The 27,946-nt window shown below is 37.2% G+C and overlaps 2 protein-coding genes across 4 annotated transcripts; one reads left to right on the top strand and one right to left on the bottom strand.

Moving 5' to 3' along the window:
* The first annotated feature begins 145 nt into the window (after positions 1-145).
* LOC124177832 (protein ROP) lies at positions 146-10,779 on the top strand. 2 transcript variants are annotated; one of them, XM_046560691.1, is made up of 11 exons: positions 146-248; positions 3,070-3,366; positions 4,164-4,267; positions 5,008-5,156; positions 5,253-5,468; positions 5,782-5,883; positions 5,969-6,176; positions 6,626-6,874; positions 7,553-7,740; positions 7,822-7,976; positions 8,227-10,779. In XM_046560691.1, exons 1-11 carry the CDS (start codon positions 221-223, stop codon positions 8,286-8,288), a joined length of 1,758 nt encoding a protein of 585 aa, XP_046416647.1. In that variant the 5' UTR covers positions 146-220; the 3' UTR covers positions 8,289-10,779. The 2 variants fall into 2 exon arrangements, with proteins under 2 accessions (XP_046416647.1, XP_046416646.1); XM_046560690.1 differs by lacking the exon at positions 4,164-4,267 and adding an exon at positions 3,804-3,907.
* On the bottom strand, positions 10,466-22,750 carry LOC124177831 (facilitated trehalose transporter Tret1-2 homolog). 2 transcript variants are annotated; one of them, XM_046560689.1, is made up of 3 exons: positions 22,119-22,750; positions 13,701-14,002; positions 10,466-12,962 (listed from the first exon to the last, which is right to left on the bottom strand). In XM_046560689.1, the coding sequence occupies exons 1-3, from the start codon at positions 22,127-22,129 to the stop codon at positions 11,626-11,628; spliced, it is 1,650 nt and encodes a 549-aa protein (XP_046416645.1). In that variant the 5' UTR covers positions 22,130-22,750; the 3' UTR covers positions 10,466-11,625. The 2 variants fall into 2 exon arrangements, with proteins under 2 accessions (XP_046416645.1, XP_046416644.1); XM_046560688.1 differs by lacking the exon at positions 22,119-22,750 and adding an exon at positions 21,175-21,215.
* Between the last annotated feature and the right edge of the window lie 5,196 nt (positions 22,751-27,946).

Below are 27,946 nucleotides of genomic sequence, written 5' to 3'. Positions count from 1 at the left end.
TCATTCTGAAACCATTTATGAAATAATTTCACACACTGTCAGCGTACTGTGCCAGAATTACATCACTTTTGCGTCTCTACAGTCGATTGTTTCGTACCGTTTCGATTATCGCCCACGCACAAATTGCACGCCGCGAATCGCAAAGGCAGTCAAAGCTTGACCTCCGCCTCCGTTTCGAGCGCCGCTTAGTGGGAACCTAGAGAAGCTCACAACTGTCAAAATGGCGCTCAAGGCACAAGTCGGTCAAAGTGAGTAGAGAAATAAATTTCGTATTACTGATTAACGGGGTGTAGAAATTAGCGGGAAAGCAACGAGAAGTCAAGGGCAAACCCGGGTTTCTTAATTCGTGCTATTTTCCGCCCAGTTCCGGGCTCGTGAGAATGACAAGCAACTCGTAGATACGTGGGCGTACATCGCTCGACGATTTCCCGTAGTTTTACCCGGCCGTAGGTATCGCGATACGTCAAATTTCGGAAAACACGACGCGTCTCCTTTTTCCCTGTCCATGCCGGGACTCGCCGGGTTTCGCAGGCAGTTCCATCTCCCTCTTTTTGCTCTCTCTATCGCTTCTTCGCTGTTTCTTTACCTCATCGCTTTCTGATTCGCTCTCCCAGAAAACCGCAATGACTCATCTCGACTGAGACAGCTAGGCAATGGTACAAAATACTCAACGCAATGCCTTCGCTTCGTGATAAAAGCGGTCTAACAGGCACGCTTCGAGTTTTTCACACGTTCTCAAATCGTTGAAACGATCCGTTAACTATAATCGCCCTCGGCTAATACGATTCGAATAGCTCATTCTCGCATACCTCGTTGATGTAAATAACACCTGTCAATTTACCTGTGATGATACCTTATGCGTGGCGTGAAATAACAGGAAAAGAAAACGTAGTATTTAACGTCTGACACTAGAATATATTGACAAATTAGGCTTACAGAAAAATCGAATACCATTAAGTGTAATTCACCTAGATTCCCTGTTTGTCTATTGGTTGACAACCAGGGAATCTGTAATTAGTGCACAAAGTGCATATTGATCCCCCCAGAATGCGTACTAGTCGTAATCGGTCTTCATTTGTTTTCATTTCCCGGTTAAAATTAGACGTTACGTTTCATATTTTGTTTTCAAAATGAATTCGAATATGACTGACGTGGGTCGAATGCTTTTACATATAAAGAAACATTCGTTCCTTATTCGGTGGGAAAAACGTGGGAAAAACTAACGGAGAAGGCAGAAAACAAAAAAAAAAAAAAAATTGCAAAAATAGACGGAAAAACGCGGTGCATATGTCAACGTTTGATTTCGGTCCGATGCGTCGGCGCGAGTTTAAGGGGTCATTCGGCTGGCGTGACGTCATTGGTTCCAGGGGTGGATCAATACGAGACCGTCGAAGATTACAAGAGCACCGGGAGGTCACCCGACGAACGCGGGCTCCTCGTGTTCCGATAATCTCGTTAGCGCCTAAGCTTAGCTTTTGCGCACCTGTTTGAAAACGGAAGTCTGATATTGGGAAATGAATTCGATCCCGCTGATCTCTTGCGGTCTATTTTTTTTTCAATATTTTACTACAGAAACGATCAGACAAAGGAACTACGTTAAATTATTGTTTTGCCGCAATGAGCGGCTCGATTAAATTTAAATTAAATTGTTAAATTAGCAGTAATTGCCAAAAATTAATTAGAAAGAAAAAGAATGAATCTAATTTATTAATAAAATTCAGGGTTGCCACTCTACCTGGAAAACCTGGTGTAGTCGGGGACTTTTATTTTGCCTCTACAATTTTACTTTCCGAAATTAGAAATTACGTTACTTTACGAATACTTTTATATCAAAATACCATTCGTTATTGAAGATAGAAAAACGATAGAAAAAATTCCTGGAAATGACTAGAAAAAAAAGGACTTTCATTTTAGCTGGAAAAATTAGGGAGTTGTGCCGAAATTCTGGAAAAACTGAAATTTGGTACTCAAATTTTTATGTTGCAAATATTTTAACAAAATACTCGGCATATCTGTGTATACATGTAATTCAGTTTTGAGGAAAAAATTTAAATATAAGTAAAGTACGAAGATTTGAAAATATATAGAATGTAATTTTTAAAAATTGATTACATTTTTTTTGTTCCACATTTGAATTTCAAAAGTCTAAATCTATGTGGAAAATCAAGATTTTGCATATAAAATCAACCTGGAAAAACAGAGAATTCTATAATCCTAAATTAGTGGCTATCCTGAAATTATTATCTTACTATTTCACTGAAATAGATTCACTCGATTATTTATATTTCAGGGTAATGACCCAATCTCATACCTATACAATTTTCTATTGATACGAATTGTTCCAATAATTCGTGTACCGACATGATTTTATTTTATAAAATTTTTCAAATCAAATTATCTTATAGTACCAACTACTTCACTTTCTTTCTATCACTAACTGAGCTTATATTCCTATTCATATCAGTCGTCGTTGATTTTCTGATGACTGTATAAATATCGTACAACCTACACTCACACACAATTATGTATTTCAGCATTTGTATTCTAACACTATTCAAAATACCAAGGAATTTCATATGGGTTCATAATTTATTAGAGCTTTAGTCACAGTTTATAATTGATGAGATCACAACAATTTTTTATGAAACTAAGTATATTAATCCAAAAGTATTTTTTTTTTTTTTTTTCCTGTAAAGCTATGATTGATTTCACTTATGAACAAGTTTCGATCTATCGAGCTGAACAAAAAGTGTTCCAATAACAAATGAAATTATGAATATATCGTCTACTATTATGTACTTTCAAGTAGCGAATTAGACATTATTCATTCCCAAAAACTTACCATTACAACACTAAACTGAAAACTCAAGTTTTCCATCAAGTTTGATCAATCGGAACTTAACGTACGTAACTTTTATTGGACAACTTGCAATGAGGACAAAATTCTTGTTCTGTATAAATTTAACCGTTTATACTTAATTGAATACTCTGTCAAAGCGAGAACTTATGCGAGAGTAACTGTGATAGAAAAATATACGATGTTACATAAAACTAATGAATATCTTTCAGAGATTATGAATGAAGTCATCAAACAGAAAAAGAAAACAGCAGGTGGCGTAGAATGGAGAATACTGGTCGTCGATCAGCTGGCGATGAGGATGGTTTCGGCGTGCTGCAAAATGCACGACATCAGCGCGCAGGGTATAACATTGGTCGAGGACATCAACAAGAAGAGAGAGCCCCTGCCGACTATGGAGGCCATCTATCTGATCACCCCGTGCAATCCATCCGTTCAAAAACTTATGGAGGATTTCAACAATCCGACAAGGACAATGTACAAGAGCGCCCATGTTTACTTTACCGAAGGTATGATAACTTCCTTGCGACATCATCGCCAGGCACAGATTTAGTTGGACGTGATAAACTGATCGTCATACACAAGACACTCCTCCTCGTTTAATTTAAACTCACCCAAAAAACATCGATTTTATTTTCTTGTTTGTTTAATTTTTAACAGTTTCATTTATGCTTACATTTTACACGTGCGGCGTCTGTTTGACCTCTCGAGTATTCGGCAACCTGAGAATTAACTTTAAATTCTTGCAAGCTCGGTTAAGTTTCATTTTTAAAGGTTTAGAGTACCTGTTTCAAATTCAGGTTCTCAGTATTTCTTTCCATCTAGTTCAAATCTTCGAAATCCTTCATTAAAAAAACATGAAATTGTTAAGAAATCTCTCATTTTTTAATTCTGTTATTAATTTTAGTTTTAGTTACAGTTAGAATTTGAGCTTGTTTATTTTCAGCGTGCGACGATGAGTTGTTCAAAGAATTGTCTCAGTCGATGGTTGCTAAATTTATAAAGACACTTAAAGAGATCAACATTGCATTCATACCGTATGAGGAGCAGGTAACTTATTATTTGTATAGTAAATGATAATTCTTCTTTCCTACTCGTATTTCGTGGTATTGGGGCACACTAATCACAAATTTAATATCATCGAATTATTAAACACAACCGAGATTATGACTTGTTGCTGTTCCCAACTTCCCAAAACCCTTCACATTTCGACCATGTTCTATCCTTATCAAACGACACACGAACCAGATCTTGCCATTGAATTAACTTTTTCGCTTGCTGTCAATTTGTGCCTGCACTTGTCCAGTTTGCCCGGAGGAGCTGTTCAATGAACTCTGCAAGTCTCTAGCTGCTAAAAAGATAAAAACCCTGAAAGAGATCAACATCGCGTTCCTGCCGTACGAATCGCAGGTGAAGAATATTTGCAGAAGAATTTTTTTTTTCAATAAATTAGAACGAAAACTGTAAATTATCCTTCTGATGAACGCATTATGATTTAAGTGTAGCGTCCACCAGATTAGATTAGACATCATCTGTCATTGCAAGCTTACGATTGATTATCGCTCTTTTCAAACTCATGATGCATCGTCTTGTCTTTATTTTCATCTATAAGAACAGTTTGCTTTGCAATTATTTCCTTCAAGCAGGTCAATGGTCAACAAATCAACCTTCCTTCTAACCGTTGCTATTCTTCTACTTCTTTTTCTTTTCATTCTTCTTATTCTTGTTCTTCATTGCATGCGCATGTGATTAACCATTGGTCAACGGTATTCTGATACTCTACTCATTTACAATCAGAGTGCTCATCAATTTGGAAAGTCTAAGACATCTCAGGGTTTTTAATTTCGCAAAGAAATCTCAACAAGTCTCGTAAAACTTTTTATACAATTTTCAAATCTTGCAAGAAATTTAAACCGTTCGTGACTAGGAAAGGGACAATTTTTATCTAGCCTACTTGCGATCATTAAAGGATTTTTTAATTGCGCAACAACTGGACACTCTGAATGATTGATGTGTGGTTAAAATGCACCCCGTATGTATCTGTTGAATTGATCATTCTTGCTAGTCAGATCATAAGTAAATTACATTGCTTTGCTTCATTAGGTGTGACTCTATCTATATCATCTAATTTAACAATTAACGGCTTCCAGGTATTCTCGCTGGATTCCCCCGAAACGTTTTCCTGTAGTTACAATCCTTCATTTATAAACTTGCGAAATGCTAACATGGAAAGAATCGCTGAACAAATCGCAACGCTGTGCGCTACTCTTGGGGAATATCCATCTGTCAGATATAGAAGGTGTGTAATATTAAGCTAGTACACAATATCGTTACAGAAGTATCTTAAAGCAGCCTCGCCGAAGTTGTGGTACAATTTTAACTTCTTTACTTACAGCGACTTTGACCGCAACGTCGAACTGGCACAAATGGTGCAGCAGAAACTCGATGCCTACAAGGCTGACGAGCCGACAATGGGGGAGGGACCAGAAAAGGCGCGGTCTCAGCTGCTTATTCTCGATAGAGGATTCGACTCTGTCTCACCACTTCTACACGAACTCACTCTACAGGCTATGGCCTATGATTTACTAGAGATAGAGAATGATGTGTACAAGTACGTCTTACAATTTGGTTTAGCAATTATCGTAGAGTATCCATGTCGCACCTTTTTTTTTTTCATCCATTCTTAAAAGAATTTTCCCGTATTTTCACGTTAGCCCAGAAAAACATCTGCCAAATGCTTTTAAATTTCCAATCCTAAGTTGAGAAATTTGTTGAAAACTAGACTTCTTAAAAAATCTACTTTTCATTTCGTAAGAAAGATGAGATATAGTCAGAAACAATGGCCCCACTAACATAAAAAAACCCCATATATTGTTATTCGATTTGCATTGACGACTTGCTAATCATGTGTATTACTCAATTAGGTACGAAGCATCCGCTGGACAAGCTGAAAAAGAAGTATTACTTGATGAAAACGACGAGTTATGGGTCGATCTCCGGCATCAGCACATAGCTGTCGTATCCCAGTGAGTGCCCGTAGTTTTTTGTAGTACATATGTTTATATGCCTTGCTTCCTAATATCGATGAATTCATAATTTTATTGTACCCAGAAATGTAACAAAGAACCTGAAGAAGTTTACGGAATCTAAGAGGATGCCACAGGGGGACAAGCAAAGCATGAGAGATCTTTCGCTGATGATTAAGAAGATGCCACAGTACCAAAAAGAGCTCAGCAAATACGCGACACATTTACATCTTGCCGAAGATTGTATGAAACGTTACCAGGGAAACGTCGATAAGCTTTGCAAAGTTGAACAGGTATGCGTATTATTTGTATCATTACATTCAAAATACTATTGACACTTTGCATTTGTACAGCAATATCATTAATCGCTTAACCTTCCGGCTAACTTGTTTTCGATCTAAAGCAAATGAATTATGTAACAATGCATCCCATTCTCTCACGTCAGTTACATTGCCAATCATTGTCACATAATTCGCGTAGAATTTGTATTTTATTTCAGATTGAAAACAAGTTAGCTGGAAGGTCAAGATGCTAAGAAATATTACTTTACCTTGAATAATTGGGATCTGAATCTCGAGAAATCTAGTGACTGTCCAAAATTTTTCACATTGACATCAATCGAATTACTTCATCATAGTACCAAAAGATCTCACGCGATTTTAGGATGTAACAATAACAGATGGGAAATTGTAGTGATAAATATACTTGACGAGGTTGAAAAATTTATCTTCATATTTTACAGGACTTGGCGATGGGAACGGATGCAGAAGGAGAACGCATAAAGGATCACATGCGTAATATTACGCCAATTTTACTCGATCAAACTGTCGACAACACAGACAAACTACGTATAATAGCGCTTTACGTTATCAGCAAGAACGGCATTACAGAGGAAAATTTGAACCGTCTTGTTCACCACGCGCAAATATCCCCGGACGACAAGCAGACCATCGTCAATATGGCGAATCTTGGTATCAACGTTGTGGTAGAAGTAAGTGAAAATAGTTATTTAAAATAAAAATCAGTCAAAGGGATTAGAGCAATGAAAAAGAGACTAAAATACTGAATAAAATAAGACTCAAAATAAGATTAAGGGTTACGTTATCGATTTCAAACGGCCAAAAATTTGGTAGATTCGTTCAATTTTACTCCACAATGGTTTATTTAGTTTGGAACTTCCTCCGTGGTAGCCCTGTCATGAAGCCCTATCTAAGCGCATAGAAATGTTTATTAAGTGTTCCTGATGATGGCTGGCTGGGCCCAGCCGAAATGTTGCCAAATGAACCCTAACGGTTTTACTCCTGTCAAAAATTAACCTTCACCGACGAATTTCCCACTCATAAGTCTTGAAACATCGATATCTAGCGAAAACTCAACTTTTCACTTCCGGGGTGATAACAATAACCTCTTTTTTTCTTTGAAAAAAGTAAAGTAGGTCTGGTATGCGATTTATCACATGAACTTTTTCCCCAGGGTACAGTTGCATAATATTTCAGTTAGCTTCCACTCAGTGCCGTGCCATGCTGTGCCGCATAGTGCTCGCAGACCTTAATGCTGTCCACAGTGAAATTTTCTTCCGATTACTATGATTTTGTAGTCATTTTTTCAATCAACTACATCACAGACGAAATAACTTGCTTACACCTAATGTAACGATTGCATTCTACAGGGTAACCGCAAAAAGATGTACACCATAACTCGTAAAGAAAGAATAACCGAACAAACTTACCAGATGAGCCGCTGGACTCCAATTATCAAGGATGTAATGGAAGACTGCATCGAAGATAAACTAGATAGCAAGCATTTCCCGTTTTTAGCTGGACGGGCAGCAAGCTCCGGATATCACGCACCGACTAGGTAAACATAGAAAATTTATCCGTTTTCCAGGGCATTTTTCCACACTTGCAGGTTGCCTAAGTTTAATTTCAACATTTTCAGCGCCCGCTATGGTCACTGGCACAAGGATAAAGGTCAACAAACAATTAAGAACGTACCTAGATTGATAATATTTATCGTCGGTGGTGTTTGCTTCTCGGAAATCCGTTGCGCATACGAAGTAACGAATGCATTGAAAAATTGGGAAGTCATTATCGGTAAGAAAATACGAATTAATTTATTATTTACAAAATTGCATTTTTGAAAGAGAACCAATATAGAAAACTGGTAGAAGGAGTAAAAAGTTGAAAACATACTATCCGTGGATGATATTTAAGTTAAACGACATATAAATACTTGCAGTTCAGTGTCTGTAATTTTCGATTTTAACAGGTTTTTACTTCGAGCTCCTGAAGTAGTGCTAACTCAAGATGTAATTTCCCTAAACTTATCCGATTTGTGTTACAGGTTCTTCGCACATAATCACACCAAAATCGTTCCTGACGGATTTGAGTAAGCTGCATGTGTAATGACTGATCGTTTAAATAATAACATTACATTCCTGCAATCAACGTTACGCAAAGATTCTTTGATGAACCTGCAGTTAGTGCTTGTAGCCTTGGTTTTTGTCAGTATTATCAACCATAGATTAGAATTATAATGAATTCTTGATGTCAATTCATATATATGTATTAGCGGGTCCTATCTTATATATATATATATATAAATATATATGTATATGCACGTATACACTGTAGCAGTGGTATACGACGAAGTATGATAATTATACCTGAACCTGATAGAAGATAACAGAGATTAGTTTTAGACATTTAGCCAATAAATGAATAAGAAAAAAGGAAAAAATAGAAAGCGGAAGAGAGAATATCAGAGAGAACTAATTTATACCCCAAAATTAAGTGCCTATATGGTGGACAATTCGTTCAAGATTTATGCGTTGATAATGCTGATAGCGATGTAGCGTTCATATGTGAAGTACGTGTATATGATGTAGTACATACATTTCCAAGCAATATACTATGTTTATTCATAAAATCATTCGCTACTTTGAAATTATGTCGAATGCGAGTATACCTGAGTGTAAGAAAAATATTAGTGATAAAATGATGATATAACTGTGTACATTTTTCTTTTAATGTTTTCTATTTTTCCGTTATTGACTTGCGAATTATTTAAATAATATTATCGTCAATCGTGAATTTCATATAACTATTATCTTTAATTTATTTGATGATTTGAAAGTTAATTATTTTGTATACGTATATTTAAAGATTTTCAGTTGAATATTATCGAGTGTATTTGTAAGAGACAATTTGTTGAACCTTTTAGCGGTTCTAACGCGAATCGGATTCTCTCTAATAACTATTAACAATGTTACGTCAAAAATACGTAGATTGACTCTGTACTTGCCGAAGTTGTCCAGTCGTGGTTTTGCGTTATGTAGCTTGAGTATAACATACAGCAGAACTGTCTTCGCCATCAATGAAGATAACCAATTAACACTTTCTACCTAGCAAACTACAGTCCGCGATGATTTCAATTGTGTATTTAGATTAAGTGAACAATAGTACCGGTGCTACACGTAGGTTCTAGAAGAATAGAAATCTGTGTTTCCTGATGCATGTTTAGTTTGATCTCCATATACAACAAACACGAGTTGCACCCAAAGCTGTATAAATCACTCGCCGCTGGTTTGTGAATAATAATCATAATTCAATAATATCTTGAAACTTACGATCAAATTATACTACGAGTTATGGAATGTGCTAAATTATTAATTATATTATACCTATATTTTAAAATAAATTGTATAGATTCAAAGAATGTTCAAGTATATAATGTGTATTACACACACACACACACCCACACACACACGATATACATACATAAACGGCGTTCACGATCGGTCAGTGTAATATTATCCGTTACTTAAGATAATTTTTAATATATATATATATATATTAAAATATTATTATCATTGTTATCATTATTAAATTCACAATATTTATAAATTATATAAAATATATAATATAATATATACCTATGTATCTAGCTGTATGCTAAATGAAGTGTTCTGCTTATAAAGGCCTATACATGTCATCATCATATGAACTACGGCATTATTCATTCGTGATCGGTATTTAATCCCTTCGAAATAAAATTATAATCTAAGATAGCCGTTTTTTAAATACAATTGACTTTTCGTTTTTCCGTGTTGCGTTATTTTTCCTTTGATGGCACAGTTTTCTAAACATTATGTACCAATACTATGGAGTCGATTCTATACGTTCAATAAAGAAAGTGAAATGTTCGAATGGAACACAAATGACGGAACTTGAAAACTTGAAATGCTATCGACGGTGTTAGAATGAGCAAAAAGAGAATCAATTGGTAAATCATAACGATTACGGATGCAAATCTATTGCTGGATTCCTCAACGGTACATCTAACATCAAACGGAATGAATCAGAATGAATTTCTCGTGGATAGGACTGCGACTGCGCAAAACGCATATTTGAATGTCCGTGGACTTGCGGCTTTGGCACTTGGGGCATCAGTTTACATGCCCAGTTGCTCGTATTAAGGCGTCTATTAGAGTACTGATCTGTGGCACCGATAATACGATGATCTACTGACTATTTTAATGGATCTTCTCTGAGTGTCTAATTTTAAATAAACAACAAACAGGTTACGATTTGTTAACATGAATTTTATATCACGTCGGATCAGGTACAGAGAATTTTTCTTGTGATGGCAGTAAAGTAAATAATTAGATGTACATGACGTAACTATAACTATTCATAGTAGAACTATTTGCAAATGTTGTTACAATAGTATATTTTCTGAGACCTGTCGACTCGCGATGGAAACCTAAAACTCAGCGTTAACATTCTACGTGTACGTCATCAGGTCAATTTGTACAATAATATAATATTACATGTACGTACGTATAATAATATTTATATGTAAGATCGGACTCCGAATCGTTACTCACCCGATTTCTCCGTACTTTAAAATATAATTATTTACACACATACAAATTTTCTCAAATAAATCCCTGAGGTTCTAAATTTAAGCAATATACTTATACGTCTTATACACTACCGTTGGAAATTAAATATATAAATGATGCGTAAAAAGTACTTTTAAAAGGATGTAAACATTCGCTTTTCAACAAAATGTCGAGGTTCTGTTCTGTGTTCATTGTTCAATACAGAAATTCGAGTTATTTTTGGTAGTCATTTATCATGAGTAGTCACTAGATGTCACTAGGGGTTCAATATTCGCGTGAGCAAAGACGTTAGCAGCTGTAATAAGTTTCGCCAATTGTGTCAATTGCCAACACATTTTATTCATAACCGTTCGACGTGAAATGAGTCAAGGTCAATTTACCATATTTCTCCAACAGTGTGCATAATTGTATAACTGTCACATATGCTTGGGTACGTAACGTTTCTAAATGCGATCAATAACAACAGTTATTCAATGTCAATTCGATTAAATCCTTAAATCTACATCCGTAGCACCATGATCATTATCATCAAGACACAAACAGTCGTGACTTTCCTAGCTGCCCTATATAGGTGAATCTTTCTTGAACTCATCCCTTTTGGAAGGGTCTAATATAGCGCCAGTGCACATTGTGCATGTGGTTTATCCGTACTTGAAACCTAGCGATGGTTTGAGCTTGGATAAAATTTAACTATAAATAAAACTAAATCACTGTCTTTTTCCTATTTGGGTGTCACGGATTGTCGAATATTTCCAACAACAAAACGTCGAAGCAATCTGACCGCCGTTGAACCCTCGTCGATTAATCATACACATAAATACGTAAAACACCAAGACTCAAGGCAGGAGCTGGCCTTTCTGCGGCTCAAGGACCTGCGGTGCGGAGGGTGCGACAGACCTGGGGGCCGGCCCCAGAGTCTTCGTTCTACCGGAGTAATAGTCCTCGATCTCTTGAAGGCTTCTTCCCTTGGTCTCCGGCAAGAAGATGTAAAGATAAACCGTGCCGAGGAGCGGAATCATACCGAACATCAGGTAGATACCAGGTTCCGTAAGGGCGACCCGCAGGAACGGGAAGGACTTGACCACCGTGAATACGAAGATGTGAGCGGACATAGTGGTCAGGCCTCCGACGATTCCGCGGACTTGAACCGGGTAAACCTCACCGATCATCACCCATGGTATGACCAAAAATCCGAGAGTGCAGAAAATGGTGTAGCTAAATATGCAGAACACCGGAATCCAGGAGTGAGCGCTGTTCAAAATCACGTCAGTCGTCCCGGCAGCCTTAGCCACCTTTGCCGCCTCCGCCGCTTCCGCCATAGTGGCGAACTTGTAGATCCCGAGGCCAAGCATGGACAGTGCGCATCCAATCGACGACACGAAGGTCAGAGGACGACGGCCGCATCTTCGGCATAAAATACAGGCAGCGACGGTCGAGACGAGTCTGACCGCCCCGAGGATCATGGTGAGGTAGTTTTTGTCCATCTTCGCGCCTGAGGCTTGGAATATTTCAACCGCGTAGAAGGTGATGGCGTTGGTTCCCGACCATTGGTAGATCAGGAAATAGAGGGCGAGAACGATGAAGGGCTTTATGACCTTGGGCTGCAGGATGGCTCTTAAGATTTCACTCGGACCGGAAAGGTGTTGGACCTTATTCTGCTTGCTGAAGTTTATCAGCACGTCCATTTCCCGCTCCAGGTTGCAGCTCTTCCCCCGGAGTCTGCCTAACGCACGTCTCGCCTGCTCCGGCTTCTGACGCGACATCAGGTACGACGGGGTCTCGGGGAAGAGAAAGATCAGGATCAGGGAGGTTAGCGGGACCACGGAGCTTATGGCAGCGCATATCTGCCAATGAAGAAAACCGCCAATAATGTACTCGACCAGAACACCGGTGCTCACTCCGACGCTCGCGATCGCCACTAACATTCCTCGGAGGTGAGGCTGCGTTACTTCCGCGGCGTAGACTCTCGCCGGCGCGCCGACCATCCCCGAGCCCAGACCCACGAAGAACCTGCCCGCATATATCATATCGATGTTCGTTGCGAAGGTTATTAGGACCCATCCCAGAAGCGTTGGTATCTGCGTTATGATCAGCGTCATCTTTCTACCCAGAAGGTCTGACAAGTAACCGGACAGAAAGCAGCCAATTGGAGTGCCGATCGCGTTGATACTTGCTGGAAATGAAATTAGAGGTCTGTTAGCACTTTTGCGTCAAGTTTTCAATTGCGAGTAAGGTTCGTTTCTGTTGTCTTCTAGCTAGATCCGAATTGAAGTCAGGTCTACACTTCGCGAAAAGGTGGCTTGTATTCAATTGCACAAGTCACGTGCATTAGTGAAGTCAGATGAATTCATGTGAGATCTCTTAAAGTCATTTCAAAATCACTTGAACTGAATCTGAGACTTTTGACTTCGTAAGGTTAGTTGGAGTCATATACATGGATTCAACTGACTTCAAGTCATTTGAAGTTACTTGAATTCAAATTGTTTCCTTTGACTTCATATGATGAGACTTGTAATTTAAATATGTTTTTAGATCACAAAATATACGATATGAAATGGGCAAACGTTAATTAAGCTTTCATCCTGCTTATCGTTTGGTACAAAAAAAAAATTGACATGATCAAACAATTATGAACTCAATATCTTGAAAGTAGAATTGAATTATTTAAGGAATTGAAGTTCGTCAAAAAAAATCTTTCTTTCCATCTATAAACGAAAAAATGGTATCTTTTACCCAATTGCGATAGACCAGAGCTTATTTTGTTTGCAAACTGATTTTCTGAGAGAAAAACTCACATTCGAGGAGGTTTCTAGAGAATTTATTTGTGAACAAGATGAGCTGCAGTAACAAAATGGACATCTAAATACAAAATAAAATATTTCTAGTTACATATAAAAAGTAAATGAATTACCTATCCATGACTCTACGGTATCGTTAACCTCGATAAAGCTGTCCGCTGATCTCATCTGCGGAATAGCAATGGCCGAAAATCCGAATACCATTCCAGTGTTGATCGTTCCCAACTGGGCAACGAGGGCCGCGACAACTTGTTTAAAGGCACTTCCTCTTCCCTGCTTTGCATTTGGTGTGGTTACAACGTACGAACTTGGAGTCGCCTTTTCCGAATTCGCAGCCACCGCCGGCTGTATCTGTGCATTTAATTCCAAATTCACGAGCGAAGTTTTTTCGGGATCGAGGTTGCTCTGGTCTTTCCTGAAACAGAAATGTATCACAAAAATTAGGTCCTGTTTTGAAATTTGACAATATTTTATTCAGATTTTGTCCCGATAAGGCTGCAAAGATTTTTTCAGACGTGCGTAAGTCAAAAAAAAATTAAAATAATACCGATTAAATATTTTTGTAAAAGAATGTGAAAATAAACCGAGTAATTCTTTTTTCTTTTTATGTATTTCAGCACATTGATAACCAATTTGAATGTTGTCTGAATAATATTTCACAACCTTACACTACAAAACTATAGTATAAAACATGTTAATATTATACAAATTTTTACGTTTAACGATATTTTTATCGTTTCACGACTTGTTTGCAAAATTTCATAATAAATTCATAAATAACCAGACTCGTAAGTTTCAAGGTTAACATTCCAAACAAAGAAAACATTCATTCGTGTTTTTTGACGATACCTAACTGGCAAGCCAAGGGCACTAGTGACCTGAGATTTGGCATCATCTAGCGTTTTTCAGTCAAACAACACGTGGATAAGTGCCAACTGAAAATTCGAGCCAAGTGAAAATTTCACCTATTCTTATTCGTCATTCGCGTGTAGAGTTATTTTTGTGAGAATTTTTATCATATTTTCAGCTAACTCTTATTGTAAAAATTTCAAAATTTACTTGAACTTTTTTCAAAATTTTTTTATAAATTGCACTGGCGATGAGGTAGTCTAACACCCTGTGCGAATTTTTTTCTCGGATATTAGTAGATATTATACACATGTTCTATCTCAATCTAATAAAGCTCTAATAAAGTTGGTATTGCTCTGTCACGTATTGTAGGGTTGCAAAAATTGTTTGTATAAAAGATAGAGTCGTTATAGAAATTACACCAATAATCGAGCGTAGACAGGAAATGTTAAATTCTGTAAGAGAAAATAACCCGAAATGATACTATGAAAAGAAACTTGACCGACGGAATAACTAAGGAACATAATAGGAATTATTTCGTTTGAATCAGACCGACAAATCTAACCCATGTAATATAAGCATCTTCAGATGCACCGTTTTGTTTGAATGAAAGATCGCAAATATACATTGAATACATTCACGAGTTATAGTTCCTAATTCAATCTTCAAAATCCATATAAAAGCGTCTACCGGTAGGTACTTTTGTGAAAAGTGACTGGCCGTAAAATGGGGTGAAATTGATTCGAAAAAAACAACGACAATTCATTCGGTACGACATGATAAAAAAAAAACAGAAAAAAAGAGACGAGATGACAAAGGGGTTGTGTAAAAATCACACGTCTCCCAACAAGCTGATGATCCCATTCAAAGGTTGAAAGTTATTCTGAATGTGAAACTTCAAACGCAATACGAATGCTCTCAATTGGCGCACAGCCCTACAATCTTCGGTTAATATTATACCCCTCCGCATCATACTGTCGCGTACATATATAGCGTGTCCACTTTGCTCTATTTTTAAAAGTAGAAGCCACTCGTTACAGTTTGTACTATATTACAATCCACACTATGTACTATACTATTGATGACGATAGTCACAACATTTATAGAAATCGCTCCCATGCCGCACAAATTTCTTTGGACAACTCCAAAAGACCGCGTCTTTGAGCAGCTCCGAGAGTCTAGAAGGTTAAAAAAATTGAAAACGAAAAGAAAAATTTCAGGGATATTTCGCCGACTATCCACTTTTCATGTTTTAAACATCATGTTATTGTTCTTCTTTCGAATTCTACTCTTTTATCTACATTTATATCTACATTTTTACACACCTGGTATACCTGTGTGTAAACAAAAAGCACCGAGCGCGGTTGTTTGTTTAAACACAAGCTTCTGTACTTTCTCCAAAGTGTCGTCGTAGGTATAAACCAAAATCATCTCATCGCGGAGCCGAGAAAGAACACGTGGAGCTAACTTTTAATAGCATAGGAATGATTGAGGATGTTCTGCGACTGGAACGCCTTAGTTGATAGTTTCTGACACTCCGCTCAACGGCAGGAGGGCAAAAATCATGCCATATTTTAAACAATGTAGACAAACCACGTTGAATTCTACGGAGAGAAAACGGTGAAATTCAGCGTGTCGAGTGACAAACCACGCATGCGAAAAGTAATTGAATTCTATTGGTGGGCAAGATTGTACCGCGGCAACATTTTCGTCTCAAAGCCACGGATGCCAACTTACCCAAACTCTCGGCGTCGAGTGAAAATTCGGCATTATGTTGTTACAACGATTCACACCAGTCATCAGTCGTCAATAAATTAACGATAACGGGTCGCTAAACCTTCGCGATTCACTACATCAACTGTTTGCGAGTTGCTCACCACGAAAAAAAATCGCATCGCCGCGCTTAAGAGCTGACGCTTAAGGTGGCCAACCTGCAGGTGAATCCGACAATGCTCGCGCATGCGCGGTCGGACACTCAATCTTCCAAGTTTCAGCGTTTCCTCTCGGTATATCCATGTATCACCGTATCGGAGTAATTAATATGTATAATTTGAAAAATATCTGCTGCCACGCTGCGAATGCGGACGACGATTTCTTTCATCTGCACTACGAGAATCTGCCGACACGTGATGTGACGTATTATGGTATGGCAGGCATGCTTGTATGGATATGTAATACACAGATACGATATCTCGCGGAGTGGAAACCGGCGTGACAAGTCGTATCCCGTATCTTGTAAACACTATATTAAAGTTGTTTGCCGTTTGCTCATTCCTGTGTCTACAGAACCGGCGAGCGATCTACCGAATGGACGGGGAAATTGAATTTACAAGAAACAAAGCGCCATATCTTCCCATAAATTACTCAGATGCGCGTGTGTGCCCGTAAAAAAAAAAGTGCTTACACTTCGTTAATAACACGATCAAACAAAAGCCATAATAGTCATAATCGATGCCAATGCAGTTGGCGTCAGAGTGATAATAAATTATTGGTTTTCACCAGTATACAGGTATATACTGTATAGCTCCATTGCGAGCATAAATAATTCGTCATGCAAATTGTGTTATAGATTTCCTTTGAACTTGAGAAGAAAAATTTCGATTCCAATTCACACGAATATTACAAATAATTTTAATAAATAGTGTACGAATATTGATAAGGAATCAAAGTAATTTTTGCTTCGTAGTATTTTAAGGGGTTGCCTTGATCGATTTCAACGTTCACGTATTATATCTCCAAATATCGAAATGCACGTGTCTCAAACACGAAAAAGGTAACAGATTAACAGCACCATTCTATACACAATTCTGAAGAAAAATACTCGAGCGCATTTTCATTTGACGTAGAAATAAAGAAATGGCATGAATGTTACGGATTTAATATTGCGGTTTCGTAGAATCTGTGTTGTGTTCTTTATTTCTGCGCCTGAGGAAAATGAATTGGAGTGTTTTTGTTCAGAATTGCATACGGAATGGATATTTTAAACCTTTTTTTACGTTTGCAATGTATGGACTTTGATATTTAGAGACATATACGTCAAGCTCGAAATCGATCAAGGCATCCCCTGAGGTACACGTGGTGTGCTAATACTTTGCATTTCTTCTTATCGAGTCACTCGTAATTATAATTTACTGAATCAATAGAAGAGAAAATTTGGCTAAGAAAAATGAAGACAAATATTTCGCCAGTGCGTAATAACCAGCTAATTGAGAGAATCATTTAACACCTTTTAATCTCTAAATTTTTGTTACCGTTTGTAATTAGCGTATACTTTCTAACATTATTTTCCGTAATCATTAAGGATTCTAATAAATCGGATCTTCTTGTGATCTTTTTTCCCAAAAATTGTCACTTTCGAGAAAATGAAAAGAGAATAAATTTAAAGTTGACCTGTCTTGAAAATTAATCGTTAACGCTGGCTAATTTATCGTATTGTTTTCCCTTCCAATGTTCAAGAATTACACCGAGAATTTTTTATAATCTATCCTACCGACGTAATGACATTTTACATGAAGTAGATGAATGCGGAAGGCTTGCAGGCTTACCGAAGCTTATTCGAGCTTTCGCAGACTCGCAACGATGGGCTTATCGCAATGGATCCGTTTTGTACATTTCACGGTAAATTTACTCAATAAAAACAAGCGTCGTACAGAGGATGATTGCAGCAGCGTGTAAACAGATAATTAATCACGGAAAACGTGCGTGTGCATACGTGTATAGTCCGTTCAAAGTAACTTCAATATAGTCTAATATGATTCACGCACATCGTGAACGGTTGGTTTCTTTCGTGTCGGTTATAAATTCTGTTAACGAATTATTTCTACCGTTAGCGTAGTTAGTTGAACTAAATTTTCAGTCATTGCGACCGAAATCATGAAACTGTGTAACGCAAGACTTTTTCCAAAACGTCTTCAAATTCGTTAATGGTAGTGAAAAGTTTGTTGAATTTGTTGAAATTTACGCTGACAGATTGAGTAATTTTACCTTTATTCACGTAAACGCAATAATTTCATTCAAAAAGCCAACCTTATCGGTATTGAACTCTGTAAATATTATTCTGCAGGTTACTGCAAAGAGTATTTCCGTCTTAAGTCGTACGATGCTCTATAAATCATAACAACGCGCAGGTTTTAAACAACCTATTTCCAGAGTTTGCTTTTTTATAATTCCTTCGAGAAAGAATAAACAGTAATGGTACACTTTGGTTCAGCGAAATTATCACAGCATCGTTTGGTGACCGAAATAATCGAAACTGCTGTTAACGAAATTGAAATTTTTTTAAAAAAGCGAGAAAGAAATTCGTTTTTGCTCGTGATTTGACAAATTTTCAAAGTACTTAACGAATTGTCCGACGGAATTATCGATGCTTGTTCGTATTCAATCAAAAAAAAAAAATAAATGATTCACATAAACCAAATACGAGCTGATAATTCTGTTTTTTTAATCCGCAATACGATTCGTTCTGTCTTTAAGTTAATGATTAAAGGCTCCTGCAATACACAGCGATTTCAACGAGTTCCAGAAACTTCAGCAATGCATAAAATAGACTGTTGAAACTCAGCGAGACTTATAATTTCTTTCTTTTTTACTTTCACGTAGCCAGTAATACCTACGAGGAAAATAACGTTTTTCTCGATTTAACAATAACTATACCGGCTTTTTGCAATTCTGATTTCAATGAACGATGATTCGGTGTAACAGCTCTTATGAGAAATTTGAAAACCCGTGATTATAACGATAATTTAAACAAGGGATTAAAAAATACTTTATATATGTAACAATTGGATCGGGTTAATCGTTTCTGGATCTGAAAGCTTCCAAACTAGAAGTAATTCGTTCCGAATAACACATCAATTTTTTTCTAGGGAGAAGTTTGAAAAATATTGAACCCGATCGAGCATAACCGTCTCTGTCGAATTGAGGCCAAACACGAATCATGGGTGTTCCCGTCTTTTATTATTTACGACAATTATCGTCTTTTTTTAATGGTAAAATCCGTGGGCGTTGTTATGTATTTTTGAGTCCGCACGCATACAGCGCAGTATCGAATATATTAGCCGCAAAGAAAAACAGCTGACAATGAGAGAAGATTTTTTACCGCTGGAACGAAACGGAGAGAAAACAAATAAATAAATGAAACAGGCAGACGGAGATAGACAAAGAATGGCTTTGCTCATTATCAAAGCCTCGAGGTTGAACAGCCACGAGCGCGATGCGTGGCAATCCGAGATCGCGGAAGAATATTTATATGCACACAGGCGTTTGCTGCTATGTGTACGAAATTCCAATGTTAATTGTGTCCGGGGCTTGTCGAATTATCGAAACAAACAGCGGGATATAAAAATAGGAGGCCCCGTGTTATTGATTTTTACCATGATTTTTAACATGCTGATGATATTTTGATTAGTCCGAATTTCAGCTTGACGAAAATTATTACTTTCAAACTTGAGAATAACGTCGAAGGAGTAGAATTTGCAAAATTTGTCTTGGCTGTAATTTATACGTTTCACCGAATATCGGACTATTTTAAAGTTATGAAATAATGCGCTTTTTAATCATGTATTCTTACGTTAACTTTGACCTCATGAAGATTTTTAGCCAGCAGTAAAGATTAAAATTCAGACGAACGGTGCTGCTTCCAAGATATCTGCTTTTTAAAAACGGTTTTTGACACGTTGCATTCGACGGGTTATATAATGTGAAAAACTTTCGAGAGCATGATTTCAGGAAAATTTAATGTTTGATACGATCATTTGATCGGAGCTGGTAATTTAAGAACGCGAATTTTAGGATTTTTTTAATGAAAAAACTTCGTGAAATGTAGACATTCTAAAGGTAGAAAAGGCTCAATGCCTAGGAAGAATTGCCAGAATATTCGATTACTCTTCCGTTGTAAACGATTCTACATATAGCCCTTCTGAATTTGAATTTTTCTTAATCGACGAATTTCTACATCCCGCAGACCTTAATCTCCCTCCAATCATTCCTATCATCCTTCCATCAATACGACTCTTGCACACTTCGAGCTTTCGAATTCTTAATTTTTCGATGAGTCATATTTTTTTACAATTAATTACCAATACAATTGCTAATGTTCCTGAAGCTTTGTTGACAGAAAGTTCAATTTCTGGATTGACGTTATACTAACTTTTCTAATTCTAAGATGTTCATCAATTTTCAACTTGAATTTTTGGTCCTTTTATTCCGTAATGTTTTTTTACATTCCATAAATTATTTTATTAATTTATAACTTTATCAGGTTCCCTCTGCATTACCTCACATTTACAGGCTAAAGCGAGATAATCCTGATGCTATTTGGCCAAATTCTGCAAACTTAGGAATTATAAAATTATACGGTAGGATAAGCCTGATTTTCTACGCAGTCCCAAGTTATTTAAGAACAAACGAGTCGACTAAACCTCAGTTTGTGACGGTACATTTTTGATGCCTCGCTTTTATCCCACTTCGCCAGTAGTTGGTGTTTAATTCATTTGTTACGTGTTCAAAATTTCGATAAACCAATAATTTTCTCGATGTAATTTCGCAGTTGCATAATCTGTAGCATGTTAGACTCTATTTTTGTATAAATTTGAAATATTTTACAATAGTACGAGAATTATCTTATCGAAACGTGTAAATACAGCCGACAAATTCGAACTTCAGAGGATATTTTCCTTCACAGTTGTTCGATTGTCTATCTCGAAACGTATCGTCAACATGAAATTAGACGAACTGCATCTTCCAGATATTCGAAAGCAAGACATTTCTTCCGAGATCTCATCCCATGGATGAATCACGCGGTTTACGCGATCAGCTGCTAGAAATGCACTGATGTAAAAATAGTCTCCGCATCGGACGCTGCAAGCCGTTGCTTCGGTTTTCCCGCCACAACCAAGAGAATCGTTTAAACACACAAAGAGAGATTTGAAGCCTATCTTCCTCGGCGATCGATCGAGTTTTTTCATCGAGATCCCGGGGATTTCACAATAACCACGAGACCTCGTGGCAGACCCCTGGCGTACATTTTTTTTTTTCAACTTTTGTCTGTAGTTATTAATAGGAAGTACCTTCTGACATTCTGCTATCGCTGATTATTTCCGCAAAGATAAAAACTATGCCAAAGCGTTGCACAGAACCAACTTTTGCGATTTAACGAGAGTTCCCCTGGCGAAAATTTTCCACGCCAAACAACGAAACTGTTCCAAATGACGTAAAAAACGATTATATCTAGTCGTCTCCTACGTCATTTGGAACACTTTCGTAGTCTGGCGTAGAGAAAATTTTCGCCAGGGTCGAATTGCCCACGCGATCTATTAATTTTATCCCGAGGTAATCGTACACTGAGTATATTCCAAATTATGATATTCGTCAGCCACAAAGATCTCTTCAATAATACGTAAATCGAATAGGTTGAAATTATAAAGAAAACCGAAAGCATGGCATCGATATGTTTTTAGATTCGTTTGATTTCACTGTGTTTATATTCGAGAGACGTTTTTTTATTTTCAGGAGAACAGATATCTCGTATTGGAATTACGAAAAAAGATATCGACAACTGACCAACCAACCTCCCCAAATTCCTGTACAATGTTTCGATATTCTATCCGTATAAGACGGAAACTAATTGGAAATTAGACGTGTAATTATGCGTGTAAATATATTATTATTTTACTCGTACTTACGCGTTATTCATCTTGCGTTGCTCGTTTTTTTTCTTTCCTTTGTTTCCAAAAATATCACAGCCTCTCTCTTTCTTCCAAGCTTAAACCGCTCTTCGGCAATTGGAATTTTACCAGTATATCGCTCGTTTTTATCACTCTCGCTTACTTATTACACAATAAACATATGTGTGCCGCAACGTTAATCACGTATAGGTCGTTCTTTTTTTTTTTATTTCGACGACATTTTCTTGTTTAAAATAACAATTTTATCAACAGTCGCGTTGACCATTTTGAACCACACACTTTGTATCAATTGCACTGTAAATAAAACTGCTGAATTTATTTTAAACGAGGTATTAAGATAAAAAAAAAAAAGAATCTAGAATGTCGTCGAAGCAAAGTTTGAAAAACTCTACGACCGAACCTAATCTCTCTCTTTTTTCTTATTCTTCTTTCTTTTCCCAGCCGAGGTTACACAGTCCTGCTTCCACCGTACATCCTTCCATCCCGACGAGGGTAACGAATCCTTCTATTTCTCCGAGGGTAAAGTCGCAGCTTACTGGGCGAAACGCGCGACGTCCGCGAAATGGTCGACGATACGCGGTCTCTGCGCGTTTTCTTGACTGGTTGTCGCGTTTTGAGCGACGTCCGCCGCGAGCGCGCGGCTTTATATAAACGAATCTTGGGTCAACAATCGTGTGGGCGGTCATCGGCGAGGGGGGGGAGGTTCTTAACCACGTGCCTTTTATCTATCGCTGGTAACACGCTCGTGTGCGTGTACAATACGCGCATACACACGGGTCGGCTGGTATACTTCGGTCTGTGTGCAGGCGGAAGATTGTGGAACATTGATTGAATCGAGACCGCGCGATTGTATCGATCGATCTCGATTTAATTGCGAGTACTTCGTATGTTCGTGGGGAAATTGGTACAGGCGATAGATGCCAGAGATGAGGGGAAACGAGGAAACGTAGGAAAGGAAACTTCTACGAGATTGAAGTTAGTAACGTTGTTGTAACCAAACGCTGGGGAAAAAAAATATCACTAGATTTTGAGGAACTAGGATTTCGATATGTTGGTGTGTTTTGTTTTCGTTACGGTTTACAATTCCAAAATGGCAAAATCACGCTTTTTCCTCGGCTCGAATCGTTACGATAACGTTACTGACTTCGATATGATAACTTTTTGTCCATCGCGTGACATTGCGGCTTATATACATATTTATGATGCGCATTGTAAGATTATTCGAGGATTCTTTTATAACCTGTATCTTTGGTTACGTAATCACTGCACTTCGAAATTAAAAATAATGCGTCGATCGTTTCTTTTCAGATCTGTTGAGCGCTGAAAAAAACACAATTTTCTTGACAAAAATATGCCATATTATAGTATAATATTTATATAACGATAAGCTCATATTGTTTTTGTAACTACGTGTTGCGGTAGTTTGATGTTGGCGCAACAATAAATTGATGTTAAAACTTTGTTCAGCTGGAATAATGTGGGTAAGTAAACAGACAGATTCAATATTGTAATAGCCAGAAACTGGAATATTGACAACTATCGACTATGATCACACTGCAAAATCATTTACTTATGCCACATTTTCTAGTAATTTCAAAAATTTCGGAACGTCGTTGTAACGACACCTATTTCACTAAAAAATTTCCAGCAACTACACACATGAAATTCTTCCGAACGTCAAGTTAATCAAGTTTGATTTCATTGCAAGAATACCTCTTCGCGATAACCTAATATTAAAGAAAAAGTGTCTCAACATGTGAATTTCGACGAAAGAAATCCTCGTGTAATTAACATTGTTCAGAATTTAATCACGTGATTTATAGAGAATGAATTCAGGCACAAAACAATTTCGTCGGAACTTATCAAATAATGCAACATGTCATGCAAAAAAAAAAATAAAAAAAAATGGGTTTGTGCGAATTGAAATTCAAACTAACCTCAGTTTCGCTGTGACCTTGAATTTACACGCATTGTTTGTGCGCTTAATTTTTTCCCTCGACTGTACGCGTGTACCATCCTTAACCGCACGTGATCATAAATAGTCAATTACGATTTTAAGCATGTGCAGAAGTTCCATTCTACGGTGTATTTCAAAGTGACATCGTATATTCGTAATAAATTAATCTAGCAGATATTCACACCTGTATCTTCTAGGTTACAGATGCCCAGATGTTGACAACCGTGGATTCCCATAATCATCGAATTATATTGTAGCTGAAACAGCTTTGACGAACATGTAGAGAGAGAGAGAGAGAGAGAGAGAGAGAGAGAGAGAGAGAGAGAGAGAGGCGAAGGAAATAAAGAAAAGCATGGAAAGAGGCCAATTGCTTTGGAGCCATGTGCATCAACCGTGCAGCTGGAATAGATTTTGCAAAACGCATCGGGTATACGTTAGAAAAATAAATTACCGTTCCTATGAATATGTAAGTCGTACAGTTTGTAATTATTTTCTTTCGCTTATATTGCTGTATTATACGAGTATTCAACCGATGAATTTTCAGTTAAGGTTGTGAAATGTTGTAAGGTGTGGTTATCATTCGCAGCTGGTGACCGACTAAAAATAGAATTGTACCAGTTTTACAACCGGCCTCTGATACACCTTTAACTTTGACGAGAAGACAATACTATCTTTATTGTTCTGAAGTAACGTAGGAAATTACAAATCTAAATGCATGTACGGCCATTTGATTTTCTTGAAGATACCAAACAAATTTTTACGATGTCACATAACTTGAAAGATATTGAAATTTTTTTTCACTTCTTACGAACGTACTTACTGATATCCCGTTACATATTTGTGTATATATTTCAACAAACATTACACCGGCCGTTTTTTCGGAACGAGAGTGAAAACTACATTTTTTTCGCTCGATGTATAATATACCACCGATTTCGCAATGAGCTTTAAAAAACTTTCAAAAATATACGTGAAACGACTCAATCAAAGACTGACAATTATATACTGGGTATTTTCTATCGGATAACTTGCAAGAGCTTGTGTTTACATGGAAAATTCTGCTTCGTTCGAGTCGAAGGAACTGGAATTCTGCGTAAGAATAAATTCAAAAACTAGTTTGGTTCGACCGCGTTGTATATAGATATGTAAAGAGTGAATTGCTAACGACTGAACGGTTTATTACGCATGCGCTGAAATACACGACCCAGAGCAGTTGTTTTGTCAGAGCGACCAACGATCGTAAATTTATATGACTAACAGCTGTCGATATTTCTCAGGTTCCGTACATCGCGGCGACCTGTCATCTGAATTTACAAATATTGGTTAACTTGACAAAACAAGTGCTTTTGCTCTCGAATTTCAGCGCACACGCATTAAATCACTCAGCCCTTAGCATTTCGCTCTTCATAAATGTGTATTAGATTGTTTGAAATTTTTTTTTTCCTCTCCAAACAAGTTTGAAAATTTCATTAGGGTGTAAAAATATGCCTGTACATGTTTTTGTAGAGAGTTGAACGCTCTTCAAAAATGGTCTTCTAATATTTTCTGATCAATTCACTCGTTCAAAATATATTCAAGTTCTTTAAATAACTTTTCAAAGAATATATTTATTACAAGATGATGAGCGATCTTTTTTCCAGAGCGTTAAATTTTCTACAAAAATATGTCTGTGAATTTTCCGGCACGACGCATCGTTGACTAGTTATGAAAATCAGAAGGAGCAAAAACCATTTTTCCCCATGTTATTCTTATGGAAAATAGAAAAGTGAGGTGACTCACCTCTCAATGTTAATACTGAGAGCTCGAATTTTAACAGGCGTATTTTTATACCTGAAAGAAACTTTTGAAGTAAGAAAAAAATTTATTTTTTGAAACACCCTAATATATATCTATATAAAATATAAATCTATACACATTACGTACGTTATATACTTGGTGGTTGGTTGAAGTAGATACGTAAAACGTGTACTTCTACCGAAAGTTTAAAATATTGACATTTCAAGAAAGTAATTACATCACTTCACCTTTTAAGGAGTTTACACAGTTGCGAGTTTATGTTAATAGTCTCATTGATTCGGTGAGCAAAAATTTGGAACAACCGAAAAATTTCGTTTTACTCTAGTGCGTAGAGCTGTGGCAAAGTAAGTGAATTTGAAAATGGCGACGATTTAAGACTGAGACGTCGATTCTGATCTGAAAATAATCTTGCTCTTAAAATGCAGTTACAAAAACAGTTTACTCGTCGTCAAATGTTTGGATTTTATATTTAAATAAATAAATTTTGATTCCACGCATCGAATGATAACCAAAATCTTCATTTGTCGCTTATAAAGTTTGTTTCCGTTTTTTATTTATTTTTTTTTACCTTGACAGACAAGTCTTGGAAGTTTTCGGTTGATAGCGTGAGCAGCAGGTTGCAAAAAAAAAAAAAAAAAACCGATCCGAAATTCGGGCGATTCCTATGATGAAGAGGCGGGAAAATACGTGTTCTCGGAATATCTGAAGGGGTGAGAAAAATCAATTTCACGATATTACTCGTCCTCGAAATCACGCGGGAATCACGCCGCGATGCACCGCGTGTGCAAATTGACGTATAAACAAACAAGTCCAGGTGTAGTCGCGTATTGTGAGTCTCAGATTTAGAATCGCTGCGGCGTTCGCGTTAATCGTACAAATCGTCGCGCCTGCATCAACAACCGCGGCCTCGGTTAATTTCTCCTCGATTCCGCTGTCTCGTTTAATATATCAATATATGCATAAATGCGTGTAACACACATGCCCACGCTCGCCACGTGATTCTCGATTACATCAGTCCCCCACACTCGTTTCAATATGCGTACGATCGGTGTATATATTATTATAATATTATACTCAGATGCAGATCGGGCAGCTCGGCTAGGTCAATAATGTGACATTTTGACTGTCCGTCTTCGCAAAATCTGATTCCATGGTAATTCAATTCGTTCAGGCGTCGGTGGATGTTTTTATTTTCAAGTTCTCTGATTTTTATTCATTTTTTTTTGTATTTTTTTTTTTTTTTTTTTCACAACTTCGAGACCGCCCGAATGAATTGGCAATAAAAGCTCGTATGACAATTTTATCGTACAATTGAGTTCCTACAGCCGGAGTTATCTGCAATGATAACGCAGAAGCGCGAAGAGAAGTCAATAAACAAACAAGCGTAGACGCAAAGAATTCTTCAAATATATGTGTATGTATGACTTCTGTCTGTTTCAGTTTGAATTCGTTATCGCGGAAGTTGTTCGATAAGTAGAAATGCTTTTACGAAACTACAATTGATCACAGATTTGATTTTTTTTTTTGTTTTTGTCTCTCTTGAAATCGGTACGACGAGGCTGAAATTGAAGATCCAGAATGATCACGTGGAAAAATTTACACTAAGCTATGATTAGCGGTATTGGACGATATTAGATAACTCTACCACGTTGTGTGTTTTAATCTTTACCAAGCCATCGCAGACAAATAGGTGTCGGTAATTATCGGAGCTTATCGAAAAGATTAATTCAAAAAAGAGACAGCAAAAGAGAGAAAGAGAGATACGGATTTTGGCAACACGCCGTTCCGAGACGTGCAGCCTGATATGGGGGCGAATACTTTTTTAAATCGTGGGAACAAATCATCGTTTTGATTGATGCCACGATGACACGATTAACGTACATAATCGCGAACTGATTTGTTTTTTCATGCGAGCTGGCCACCTTAAAGCTTCAACTGTCAGGTGCGACTTGTGGAAATTATGCAAGTCATGCCAATTTTTCAGGTTCAGCTGCTCTCAAATATTTTTTATTGTTAACTAACCGATGAATTATGACGTCCACGAGTCGTAGCAACATAATTTAAATTCGCC

This window comes from Neodiprion fabricii, chromosome 3 (assembly GCF_021155785.1).
Source record: "Neodiprion fabricii isolate iyNeoFabr1 chromosome 3, iyNeoFabr1.1, whole genome shotgun sequence".
In the NCBI taxonomy this organism is placed as follows: Eukaryota; Metazoa; Arthropoda; class Insecta; order Hymenoptera; family Diprionidae; genus Neodiprion; species Neodiprion fabricii.
Note: the sequence above shows the minus strand (reverse complement) of the source record. Positions and strands in the feature narration are given on the sequence as shown.